Source organism: Nyctibius grandis, chromosome 13 (assembly GCF_013368605.1).
Source record: "Nyctibius grandis isolate bNycGra1 chromosome 13, bNycGra1.pri, whole genome shotgun sequence".
Taxonomy (NCBI): Eukaryota; Metazoa; Chordata; class Aves; order Nyctibiiformes; family Nyctibiidae; genus Nyctibius; species Nyctibius grandis.
The window spans coordinates 11,203,793-11,216,331 of record NC_090670.1 but is presented as its reverse complement, the minus strand read 5'-3'; the positions used below and the strand labels follow the sequence as shown (position 1 = coordinate 11,216,331).

Sequence of the window (12,539 nt, the reverse complement as noted above, 5' to 3'; positions counted from 1 at the left end):
GCCTTTGTTTCTGATAAGCTCCCTCCTCCCCCCGCTCCCATAACCCCACATTGTCCCTTCCCTCCCAAATAATTGCCCTGTCCTCCCCCTTTCCCAGCTCTTCCAAAATAAATATTCTTTTTATTTGTTGGTTTAAAAGATTCTTTTAGGCCTGTAAGCAAGAGAGAGGGAGAGAGAAAAAGAAAAGAGAAATCTCATAGCATGAGAATGAAACCCCACCATCTCATGAATCCATGAAAGAATAAACACAAAGGGGTTAAGAGTGGTGACAGAAGAAAGATTAAAAAAATATACTAATACTGAGAAGAGAAAGATGAAATTCAGTAGTGAAATGGAAGTGAGGATAGCGCATTAGTGAGCACAGCCAAAGATAACCTGTCCCCCCACCAGTTTTTGACTCAATTTCTTTAAATCTCCCTCCCCCCCTTTTTAAAAACTTTTCCTTTTTTGTTGTTTTTGTGTGTGTGTTTTTTTCTTTTTTTCTGTCATTTTTTTCTTTTTTTTTCCTTTCTTTTTTTTTGTTTTTGGTGTTGTTTTTTTTACAATGGTTTAAGTCCTTCAGCAGGTAATCAAAATTGAGACAAACACGTCCCTCCCTGAAACCAACCCCCCTCCCATATACCTTTCTCTCCCTTACGCCCCCCCACACTCCGTGGTTCTACACGTGCTGAAAAGAGAAGAGTAAATTTAGAATAAATCTAATGAATCAAAGGAATAAAATGATAATGATAGTAAAGAGTAAAACCCAAACCCAAAAGATCACAACACTCCTGTGTTGTCATTGTCTGAGTGTCTGTCCCTATCTTTCTTGGAGGCTGCAGGCATCAATTTACATAGTACAACCAGTAAACAAGGTTGAAGAATCCAAAGGTGATTGGAAAAATGATTCGTGACCACTTGTCAATGGTGCTGACGTCTGTCAGGTCTGGGATTTTGAGCTTCAGCTTAGATGACCGCCGGCGGAGACGGCAGTTGGCACGGTTGCGGGCCGCGGCATGGTGGGTCAGTGGGACATGGCGGTCCAGAGTTGGGTGGTGACCAAATCCATCCCGAGAGGCCAGCTGCTTGCGGAACTGGATTCCTGAGCCTTCAAAGGACATGACAGAGTTTCGAGAGTCGCCAACGCTGCTCATCATGTCTGTGGCCAGCAGCTCGTTGTTCATCTCCAGAGTGCTGAGGAGGATGTTACCATAAGGGTCAACCTAGAACAGGGAAGACAGAGAGAAAGGTGGCGGGGATGTCCTGTGCACAACGCACACAGGGTCACACCATCAGGACTGATCTTGAACTGTTTTCTGTGTAACAGTACCACTGATTTGGTCATTTGTGAGCTCTGAACCTGGACTTCCGCATTTGAAAATGTTGTCCACTGATGCTGGAGTTCAAGGACTATCCACACGTGCTCGCAGCAAATTTTTGAGTGGGGTAGTGTGATTCTGCCAACACCATGGGACCAAAAGCCACAGGGGTACTTTTGGGTACACCTGCTCTGTGCAAGAGGATGGTCCTGATGAGACTGGCTGGAGAATGATGACAAAATGATAAAGCAGACAAAATTCCCAGTAACCACCAAACAGGGGAACAGGAGTTCATCTCTCATGATGAGGAGAAAGGCTGCTCCACAGCTCATCCAAGACTGAATGAACAGTGGAGAGTCTGAATTCTCCTGCCACAATGAAAGAAGGGGACAAACCTGCTCTCTCACCCTCTTCTCCTCATAACGGTGGCGCTCGTTGTTGGCCTTGCTGATCTGTTCACTCTGTTTCTTTTGCTGCCGTGGTCCTCGTCCGAAGAATATGTAGTTGACAAATGCATACTCCAGGAGTGCCAGGAACACAAAGACGAAGCAGCCCATGAGATAAACATCAATAGCCTTGACATAAGGGATCTTTGGGAGAGTCTCCCGCAGATGGGTGTTGATGGTAGTCATTGTAAGTACCGTGGTGACCCCTGTAAGGAGAGGGTAAGTGCCCTGTTACCAAGGTGGGATGGTTTCCCGACATGCCACTCTCAGCTTCCCCACCCCTCCCTTCCAGCTGGACAACCTCAGGAGAGATGGGAGCCGTGCAACTGGGAAGAAAAATTCCATTATTTTAAGCTCAGCTGCCCAGTACAAATCACTGCAGAAAATAAACTAGCCACCAAGATCCCCATCAGGACAATGGGGATCAACATCCTCTGGACCTTGGTTCTTTAAGTCCTCCCTGATCCTCCTTCTTTCCTCAGTGTGGTAGGAAACATTCAGTTTTGATCTCAGTCTCTTCTCCTCTTTTTTCCACTTCATGAACTCATCAGACTTCCCTGGGCACTACTGAATGCCTCAGTATCCTTGACATGAATTTATAATCTGCTGTGTCTTTCCAGTGCCACGAATAGCAGAAAGAGTGAAGAGATTCGCTCTTCATGGCGCTCTCTTTTTTACCTGCCTCTTAGGCTTTTGTCTACATCCTTGACCCCATCAATTCCCACCTTCCTCTCACCAGCTTTACCACTCACTACTTCAATTATCATCTGCACACACTCCTCCCATGGTTCTCATCCTCTCCTTTTTAGGCTTACTCATATTTTCTGCACTTTAAATAAACATTTGTTGGTCTCACTGAACACTTTTTTCCTCATCTACTCGGTCTCCAAGAGCCTGGTGCACCATGATTACTCTCACAGCTTCAGTCCTCTTGTTGGTTTCTTCTCAGCCTCTTCCCTTCTCTGGACTGTCAGAGTGGCCTCAGATCTGTCTCTTTGACAGTCTTTTGCCTGCTTCAAAAAGATGGCAGTGAGCCTTCATACTTCTTTTGGGGGCAGTAACTTTTTTTCTTCAGCCTGGTCTTCTTTTCCCACTTCTCTAGCTCAGCTGTCCTGCTTTTCTTATTATCTTGCTGATCTCCTTTTCTTCTAGTGTCCCTCCTCCTCATCTCTCTTGGTCTCCATAACCCTAATTTGCTCTTCTGGTTTCAGCCCTACCTCTACAGTGATGGCTCTCAAACCTCTCTGTGCATCCTGGACCTCTGGTCATCCTGTTTCCCCCTCACACTCATCGTGTCTTTAGTGTCATTTCTGATAAAAGAATTAAAAAACTAATAGTCTTCAGTTCACAGAAGAGTAAACAGAAGGCAGATATATTTATTTACATGCAATATATTATATTGTCTATATTTAGACAGTAGTCTAAATATCCAGAAATCTGGAACAAAGAAAGGGGGAATAGAATGTTCTCCACGTCTGCATTAAGAACGAGACAAACTGCAATGGAGACTTAGGACAGAGGCAAAGAAGAGCTTTTTGACTGTACAAACAGGTAAATCTGGAGATAAAGTGCCCAGAGGACGCTGTGGAGTCTCCTTCTTTGGAGCTTTTTAAGGACAAGGTAGATAGAGAGCTGTCAGGAATAGTTTAGGGAGAGCTGTTTCAGTTTTGATCTACAATGTTTTTCTTCTGTCTTCTCCTTTGGATCCAGATGTCAGAAGAAATTCAACAGCTGTGCATCTCATGTCCACCCTTATGCTTGTACTTTCACTGTGCCAGCAATGTCTGCCATGGTCTCTTTTTCTTCTCTCACTGATTATAATCTTGTCAATGCAACTTACCTTTTTAATTTACCGTGTTCTTCTTGTTCCCTCCCTGTCTCCCTACTCCAGCCTCTCCAAGCAAGCACAACCGAATCACCTATTTTATATATTTGTACAATCCATCCTTCCTCTGAGTGTTCTCAAACTCTGTCTTCTCCTAGAGCCAATTTAAACCCTCAACCTTTTCTGTAAGACAAAGCCTCTACCTATTCTCCATTGCCTCTCTCAGCCTTTTCACACTCACAGATGAAATCCTTCTCCCTCCTTGGCTCTCCTGTTTCCTCTGAATATTCTATCATGTTGCACAGCCCCATTCTCATATGCCAGCCATCCCCCCTTTCTCCTGTTCCTTCTTCAAAATCCTCATCTGCAATCCACCCCCACTTCCCTTCTGTTGCTTAAAAGACCTCATTTTTTTCCTCTTAGAGGCAAACATTCCTATTTAGGGAAGCATGTGCTTAAGAAGAACTTGGACTTTAACTACTGTCCCACATTTGCTTTGGTTATGAAGGTCTTCAGCTACAAAAAGTGCCTGTATGGGGCCTAAACTATCATGAAAATGTGTAATGCCACTTCCTTTATTTTTTTCACCTTTTAACCATTAACTCACCATTCTTACCACTCTTTGGCCACCCATCCTCAGCATTTATCATCTAACTGGTCCTGGTATACCTGGTGACCAAGAGTTGCTCAGACTTCTCTTCTTAAAAAAAAAAAAGTACAAACCAGAGTGAAGGAATTGTGGGCTCACTAGTCTGAGAAGCTGTGACCATTTATACTCTTGTTGTAGAGTTTAAACTTGCACCCGCAGAAACTTATGGTAGAACTTTTACTGATTCAAATAATACAGACTCAAGTTTGGGAAATACTCATACTTCTGAACAAAAAAAAGTAGCTCTTCTGGCTGAAAATTTGAAGTTTTTTCTCAGAAAAAATGTCCTTCATTTGGGACGCCAAGTTTGACGACCTATGTGACTTGCTTGGCTGCTACCTCATAAAGAAAAAGATATTTTCTTTCTTACAGCTGTCCTAGCTGATCTCCCTCAAAAACCCACCTTCTTCAACGTATAATGAAAAGGTACATACCCAGTGCCACTCGTGCAGCAGAAGCATCATAATTGATCCAGAAGGAGACCCAGGACAGGATGGTGATAAGAATAGATGGCATGTAAGTCTGCAGGATGAAGTAACCAATGTTCCTCTTAATCCGGAAACTCAAGGATAAGCGCAGATATGAACCTGTCAATGAGATATTAAAGGGAGATGTTGTTTGAGAGGAGGGCAAGGCTATATTTATGGTAAGGGCTGAGGTTAGGAATTGAAGTTTTATTTGGAAAATGTTCTCAAGAGGCAGGGATAAAAAGAAATATCTATTTTTTTCTTCATTTTGTTTTGCAGACTCATCAGTTTTTGGAAGGGGGCTCTTCAGAGTCTGCTCAGTTGGCTCAGAATATTAAGAAGAAAGGATACTACATAATTTACATTATTAAATCAGACATCATGGGAGAACGTCTGTTCAGTACTGAAATTGCTATTATGGTACGTGCCAATTTGATACATGCTTGCACAGGAGACTTTAACCCTATATCTGGATGCAGTGAGATGATTTTCCAGTGTTTCATGTGCTAGCTTTTCCTCCAAACAGCAATGAAGATCTGAATCATATTTTTCCCATGCTGTTCTAAAAACGGATTATGGTCAGACTGGGCAAATTCATATGCAAATAGAGTACTGTTAGTTAATCTGTAGGTCTTTTTTTTTCCCCCAGATTGTTACAACTTCCTTCTAATCTTTTAGCAAACCTAACGGGGATAGTTATGACAATAAGTACAGTCCTTGCACTGGAGCAGGGTCATTTTGACAGGGACAAAGCAGGGCCTCTCTCTCTCACTGCTGTGAAACAAAGTCCAAGTCATTCCTCCTTTCCACCTCCGTCCCTTAGGCAACATAGCAGCCTGAAATACGGGTGTAATCGTGGGCTGGCAGCTAAAGTAACAAGAGAACAACAGTTTTTAATGATCAAGGAGGTAGACTAGGAAAAAAGAGCTTATGTTCTCTCACCATTATGTGCCATTTGCGTAGCTTGAACTCAGTACTTCCCCAGTCTTTTCTTTTGAATGTCTTACCTACTTAGACTGCAAACTTCTTTTGGAGGAATACTGCCTCTTGTTGTGGGTCTCTAGATAACCATTGCAATGGGACCCTGCTCCCAGCATGCCCCCGAGGCACTATTGTAACATCACCATCTGCCACCACTGCTGATAGACTCAGGCTGTGATTTCATGGCTTTTTAAAAATTGTCCTATTTAACAGGTGTGGGGCACACTGTTTTGGCAGTGAACTCCGTGCCAGGTCAAAGTGAAGACAGCAATCAAAATCCAAACCCCTCCAACTTTCCCACTGTCAGTATCTGAATCGTCCAAGGTATTCTCTCCAGATCTTTTTATTGCCGTGTGCAGATGGGTTTGCGTCATTTCATAGACCACTTGCTTTTCAACGGATGTATTCTTCTAGTTACTATTGCACCTACATTAGCTTTGAGAGCCAGTTGCAAGCCACATAAAAATAAGGTGAAGGCTAAGAACCTTCTAAAGGCATTCTGTTTTGAGCTCAGTTGGTGTTTTGACTAAGAAATGAAAACAACTGCAGCAAAAAAATGATCCCATAAGTCTCTGAAGAGATGCAGCCAAAAAAAAAGCAAACTTGATGGGCACAGAAGATGCCTCTTTTCCAAAGGAACAGGACCCTAAGTTGAAGCCTAGATCCTAAGTTAGTGCCTCAGCACCTGAATCAGAGGAACAACCACACTGACGTTGATCAGCAGAAGCTTTGCACATTCCATCGCTTCCCTTCAGCAGAGACTCACCGGTGGTGAAGACCACTTCCCTGCTGACGAGCCTCTGCTCAATAATGGTGAACTGAGGCAGTTCTAGCACCTCCATCCCCGTGACAGCAGAATCATTTCCTTGCCAGAAGAAGACAATGTCATCAACCGTGTAACCATCTGCAGAGGTGAAGAAGCACAGAGAGAGAACCAAGCTGACAAGCTGGAGTAGATGACACCCCCATTTTCACTAAGTTGATCTGGAAGAGGATCCAAAGGAAAACCCACACCATCAGGTAGCAAGCATAACCCCTCCCTGCTGACATACTTCACTTCTTCAGCTGAGCTTGGTAGTACAGTCCCAAGGAGAAGAGGAAAAAATTGTTCAGAACTCCCACATCTGGCTAGAATTCAGGGGGGAAATGGTGTGAAGTGGCCCACCAAGCTTTGACTTGTGCTATGTAATCTCAATGGCTGACATGACAGGGACTTCTGCATCAGAAGCCTCTGTCAAATGCACCAAACACGGTGTTTTGCTTTTCAAAAACTGCCTCCTTTTACCAGAAGGGGGAGACCACACAATACATTCTGTTGGGGACTAGGTAAACAGAGCATCTAAGTATTAAAAATTCCCAGAGAGAAAAAAGATTTACAACAGCAGCTGAAAAGAAATTTGAGCATCAGAGCATGTCTCTCTTTAAGTACTCTGAGTCAAAATTTGGAGCCAGGAAGTGGACAGTGTCTCTGAGATCAGGGGCTGCTTTTACCAAGTGCTGGCTAAAAAGAGCAGTAATGGGAGAAGAGAGGAGGGCGAGTCAGGCTGATAACAAATACTCATCCCTTATGTTTCAGGGTAATGTATTTGCTAACTCACCCAAGGGTACAGCCTTACTTTAACCTCAAACTCTACATACCAGACAGGGCTGCACAGGCTGGAAGTGCTGGGAAGCACAAAGCCACAGTCCCAGGAGAAAAACTCCCCAGATGCTCTGGACTCATGGAGAATGAGGCCCAGGGGACAAAATCATGCAGCTCTCTTCCCATCAGTGTGATTTCACAGCGCTGCCCATCGCTCTTGTGAGCAAGGATTCATCTTCACCTGAAAATTAATGCCACTTGTGGCAAGCTGAGGTCTGAAGCACTGTGATTGTTGGTGCACAAGCGATGGCCTCTTATACTAAGCAAAGTGCAGAGCTGCATGGGAGCACCTCTGTGTGCAAAGAAGCAGTAAGATATGTACAGGCTTTGGTACGGCATGGTGAAAGGCTTCTCTTAGAGCATGAACTTCAACTATGCCCACAGACAGCTTTTATTCACATTCTGCACTGCAGCACAACAGTGTGCCTTGTCCACAAGCCCTGGCAGCAGAGGCAGTTGGCTAGGAATACCCAGCAAGGCTAACATAGAATCATAGAATCATTTTGGTTGCAAAGGACCTTTAAGATCATGAAGTCCAACCGTTAACCCAGCACTGCCAAGTCCACCTAACATCCACTAAGGAGAGCTGCCACCAAGACTAGCACCAGTGCATTAGCAGGATCAGAGGAATGAAGAGCTGTTGAGTGTACCATAGAGGAGAAATTCTTCTACCTAGCATTAGGGGCTAAGGGTTACTCCAGATCAGAGCTGAACCTTTGAGGATGGTGTCATCCTGCAGCTCCCAAGTGGAAAAAGCTGAGCAAACTGGTCTGATGTCATAGCTGACCCTGCTTTCAGCTGGGGGCTGGACACCCTGAGGTCTCCTCACAAACTGAATTATTTGATGACTGTGTAGTCTCCAAGCCTATATCCTGCACTCTCAGTCATTCCTGCGCTTATACATGGGTGCTGAAAAATAATAACAAACTTCAAAATGCCACTCCAGATCTGCTTCTGGTGTAAATCACCTAAGCCAGGGCTCCACCTCCTCCCCCATGGCATGATCCTACTCCCATGGCAGTAAGTGGTAAGACACTCACACCCACGAGCCCATAGAGATTCAGAGAGGTTATCATCTCATCTGCTGCAGACGCTGGGGTGTCGCAGGCTGTTGCACTGACTCGAGTACCCCAGCTTTGTGCACAGGAATTAGTGCATCTGGCTGCAGCACCTCTCCCAGAGCACTCAGACCAAGTGTGGAAAGCAGCAAGAAACAGCCAAATCCCCCACTCCTCTCAGTGGCTGATTCCAGCAACTGAAAACATTGTGTGCAATTTTATGTTTGAATTCATCTGGCTCAGACTTCCAGACTCTGGTGGTTGTTCTGAATTCTTCGAGGAGGTTACTAAGCTCTTTCCACCCAGCACTCGCCCTCTGCAGAGGTGCACCCAGCCTGTAAACAAGTCACCTCTCCACCTCCTTTGCAGTAAACAAAGCAGACTGAGCTATTTAGGTTTCTTACTGCAAAACATCTGCTCCAGCCCTTGAACCACTTTTTAGCATCTTTTCCCAACCTCTTCTGATTTCTCAACTTCCTTTCTAAATTTTGGAAACCAGACAGAGTCCCTTTCCCGTCTCACCAGTGACATATTCAGAGGCCAGTCGATCCCCTGCTCTGACTCACGGCTCCCCTGGTTTACATAAGCGAGGCTCGCTCCAGCCCTTTCTGTCAGAGCCCTGCTACGAAGCCTCCAGCAGCAGTGCTTGGGGCTGCCATCCCTTCATCATTTCCCCCAGTCGATACCTGTGCGAGTACGAGCCCTTCAGTCTGGTAGCTTTGCCCGCGCTCCCACACCCAGGCACAGACCTCCGCATTTAGCTGTATTCAAATACATTCTGGATGTATTCAGATTAGGAGGTATTCAAATGTGCAGTGAGCAAGGCACGCAGGCTGCTATCTTCATCATCCACAAATTTAACAGCAGTGACTTCAAATTTACTTCCTGATCAGCAATGAAAATGTCAAATTACAGTAACTAATTTTAGGAGATCTCGCAGTTAACCAGCTCTATTCCATTTATTCTGTGACCTGCTGGTATTAGGTACCAATTTTTGTACTTTTTTTTATTATGGCATTATGCAATATGAAATCAAACATTTTTTTTAGGAAGCCATTTTTTAAAGTGATTCTAAAGGGAAAGGTTATTCAGTCTAAAACTAAATGTTTCACTTTGATTTATAGCTTTAAAAAGAAAACCAAATTTCCCTTTTACTTTTAAAAAGCAGAAGAACTTTCACAAAGACAAGTCATTTCAATCTGAAATATCATGAAGTATTGATACAGCGTCTTAAAACGTCAGATTAACAGTCTGTTTGCTGCCTGCCTCATCAGGTTTTTGTTGAATCCTGGCACGCAGCTAGGCAGGGGTATGCACGGTGAGGGCTATTGTTGGGATGGAGGGATGGGATCAACGGGCAGGCACTGGCTTATCTCCTGCAGGTAAGCGCCCTGAGCTGCTCTGGGGAAGGAGACGCCAGCTGCCTGTTTGCTGCCTTACAAACCCAGCACCCCTGCACTACAAAAGGGCTATTTTGGTGGTTTGTTTTAGTTTTTTTTTAATATACTTTGTTTTTTAAGCCAGCCAGGAAAGGACTATTATTCCAGAGTTGTGTGGACTTGGAAGGAAACAAAATGGAACCCTGCAGATTTCAAATATGCAAGTGTTTGAAAGACAAAAGCTCTAAGGAGGAAAACAATTGAATCTCTTCATCTCTGTGTGGATCTTAAAAATATTGTAAGGAAACGTAGCTTCGACTAACAAATTGGTTTGACATGTCCCATTAAGAACAAAATTGCAACATAGGGAACTGTGGGTAATTCTCTGCCTTCTGTTTTCTTGGTCGTACCGTAAACTATTCTCAAAATGCTAAGGAGTGCCAGAAATGACATGTCATTAGTGCCTTCAGCAGGACCTAATTTACATCCCATTACCCACCACGCCAAGCACTGCGATGGCTGTGCATCCCGAGCAACCCGAGCGGCGAGCAGGAAGGGGGCTCCAGGCAGGGCTGGGAAGGCGGCACCGCACCTTCCGACTATAGATGCTGTGGGACCTCTTTTATGAAAAAAGCAATTCTCTGATAATCACCACTGAAGCTGCATCATCATTACTGTGAGATCTGCTTCTCTGGACCGCTCCTGCGGGGATACTGTGGTGCATTTTTATGAGGGAGAGCTGGACCTCCTCCGCCAGCGCGGTCGGGAGAGGCTTTCCAGAGGAGTCAAGGGAAGATACAGATGAGGAGGGACTACAGGAGGGCTCGGGTCCCACCTTCTGCACAGAGCGGGGCCAGACACAAGTGAGTGCAGACTCACAGGGCTTTCTTAGGGCTAAGGGAGGCTTCCACCACCCTTCTGAGGGTGAGAGGGATTTTAATGCCTAGGCTGCTGCTAGAGCTCCATTTCCCTGGGCATTTCACCCACGAAGTCCCCTCAGGATGGAGTTTGAATGAGGGAGCCTGGTCCTGCCCCAGGGGACATCCCCCAGGAGGGGTGGCCCATAACACCCCTGGGACTCATCCTGTGAGCGGGAAGTGGGTGGCATCGGGTGGCACCGTGCAACAGAGGGCGGACGCGAGGCATACGCACAGCTCTCGATCTCCAGCGTGCAGTTCTGCTGGTCCAGGGGGTACCTCCGCAGGTCCATCATGCAAGCGGCAGTGGTGGTGATCCTGAAAGGGGAAGGGAGAAAAAAAAACAATTGTGTGTTTTTTCTTACAGAAAAAAAAAAAAGGAGAAATGAAAGGCAGACGTGAAAGTCAGGCAGCATTTGGGGCCACTGTTTCCCTGGAAACCAGGGAGATCCGTGGTGGGAGGTGTGCGGGGCGAGGGGCTGGATGCGGCTCACCCTCAACTGCACGGCTTAAACCCTTCGTGACTCACGTCAGCAAGACAGTATCTCTATTAATGGGCTGGGGAGGGATTTGTGTTCCTCCTCTGTGTCTCCCTTGAGAGAGACAAAGAAACGGGGAGTAGGCAGAGCTACAGGCAGGGGGGGAAAGGAGAGGCATGTCAGTTTGTAAGAGGGAGACAGCTGACACGAGTCCATAAAACAGAAGATGCCTTGATTAAATTGCACAGCAATGACCTACAGAGAAGAACAGCCGACCACATTATCGCTACCCTTTCCTCCTGAGTTGCCCCAATAACCTTATTTGCAGCCCCCCACCCATGCTCCCTCCATCACACCCACTTTGGTACTGCTAAACCCAAAAGCCCAGACCCCACCAACGGGGCCCTTCTGCTCCTGTGGGCTCACGGCTCCGGTAACAGAGTCACTCTTGCACAACCGATTGCATGATCATGATTCATGGAAGACACATGGAGAGGGGGGCCGTGTGTGCATACCCCCCAAAAAATAAATATGGGGAGAGAACGAGGGTTGGTGCTGCTTTGAGGATGTCAGAGCAGAGGATGGGGGCAGAGCAGCGCAGTGCCTGCAGTGGGGTTCACATGAGGGTGCGAGGAACGTTTGTGTGTGTTACGTGTTGTACATAAAGGAGCATCACTCTCTGGGATGGGGAATTTTGGGGTGCGATAGCGGAGGCAAGAGGGCATGAAGCAGGGACAAAGCAAATCAACAGCTAACTCGCCAGCCTGGCAACGCCGCCCTGGAGTTAACAGGCTGCCCCTGTTTCTCAAATATATTGCTCCCCTCACCCTTTAATGCAGTTTTCTTCCTATGCAACGTATGTGTGCAGAGTGCTGAAGAGAGGGGAGAGATTGGTGCATTCCCCCCTCTTTTTTTTCAATTAACCATCTGGAAGGCATTAATCAAGCTACACATTTTTTACTATGTAGGCATAACCAGTGAACTGTTAACGAGAAAGCTTTATCTTCTGAGCCCTGTGGCCTGGGAGAGAGAGAGAAAGAGAAGAAAAAAAGCAGAGAGGATGAGATGGCGAAGCAGCAAAAAAACAGGAAAAAAAAAAAAGAAAAAACATCAATGAAAGAAAAAGAGACCAGAAAGGGGGAGAGAATGGGTGAAGCTAGACAGAAAAATGGGAAAGGGGGGGAGAAGGAGGGGGTGAGCACCTGCAGGAGAGGGCTCCCCTGGGGGCATCAGGGTGGGGGCTGTAGCAGGGCAGGCGAGCAGCCCCGCAGAGCTGCTGGCGCTTTAAGAAATCTCGTGTGCTAAATTTATCCCTCTGCTGTCTGTGAAGACTGTTTGTAGGAGATGAAGCCTTGAGGAGAGCCTTTGCCACTGCCTGCTGTGCTATAAATAGATCCG

General features: G+C 45.9%; 1 protein-coding gene across 2 annotated transcripts in view; it reads right to left on the bottom strand.

The window, feature by feature from the left end:
• Positions 1-806: 806 nt before the first annotated feature.
• The window catches only part of LOC137669658 (gamma-aminobutyric acid receptor subunit beta-4), a 73,775-nt gene continuing 62,042 nt past the window's right edge, over positions 807-12,539 (bottom strand). Inside the window, exons 5-9 of one of the 2 annotated variants that reach the window (XM_068411874.1) lie at positions 10,898-10,980; positions 6,433-6,570; positions 4,653-4,805; positions 1,694-1,950; positions 807-1,202 (exon numbers count right to left, since the gene is read on the bottom strand). In XM_068411874.1, the coding sequence (XP_068267975.1) occupies positions 825-1,202; positions 1,694-1,950; positions 4,653-4,805; positions 6,433-6,570; positions 10,898-10,980 (1,009 nt within the window). In that variant the 3' untranslated portion in view covers positions 807-824. The remainder of the gene's footprint in view (positions 1,203-1,693; positions 1,951-4,652; positions 4,806-6,432; positions 6,571-10,897; positions 10,981-12,539) is intronic. The other variant, XM_068411875.1, reaches the window with a different exon arrangement.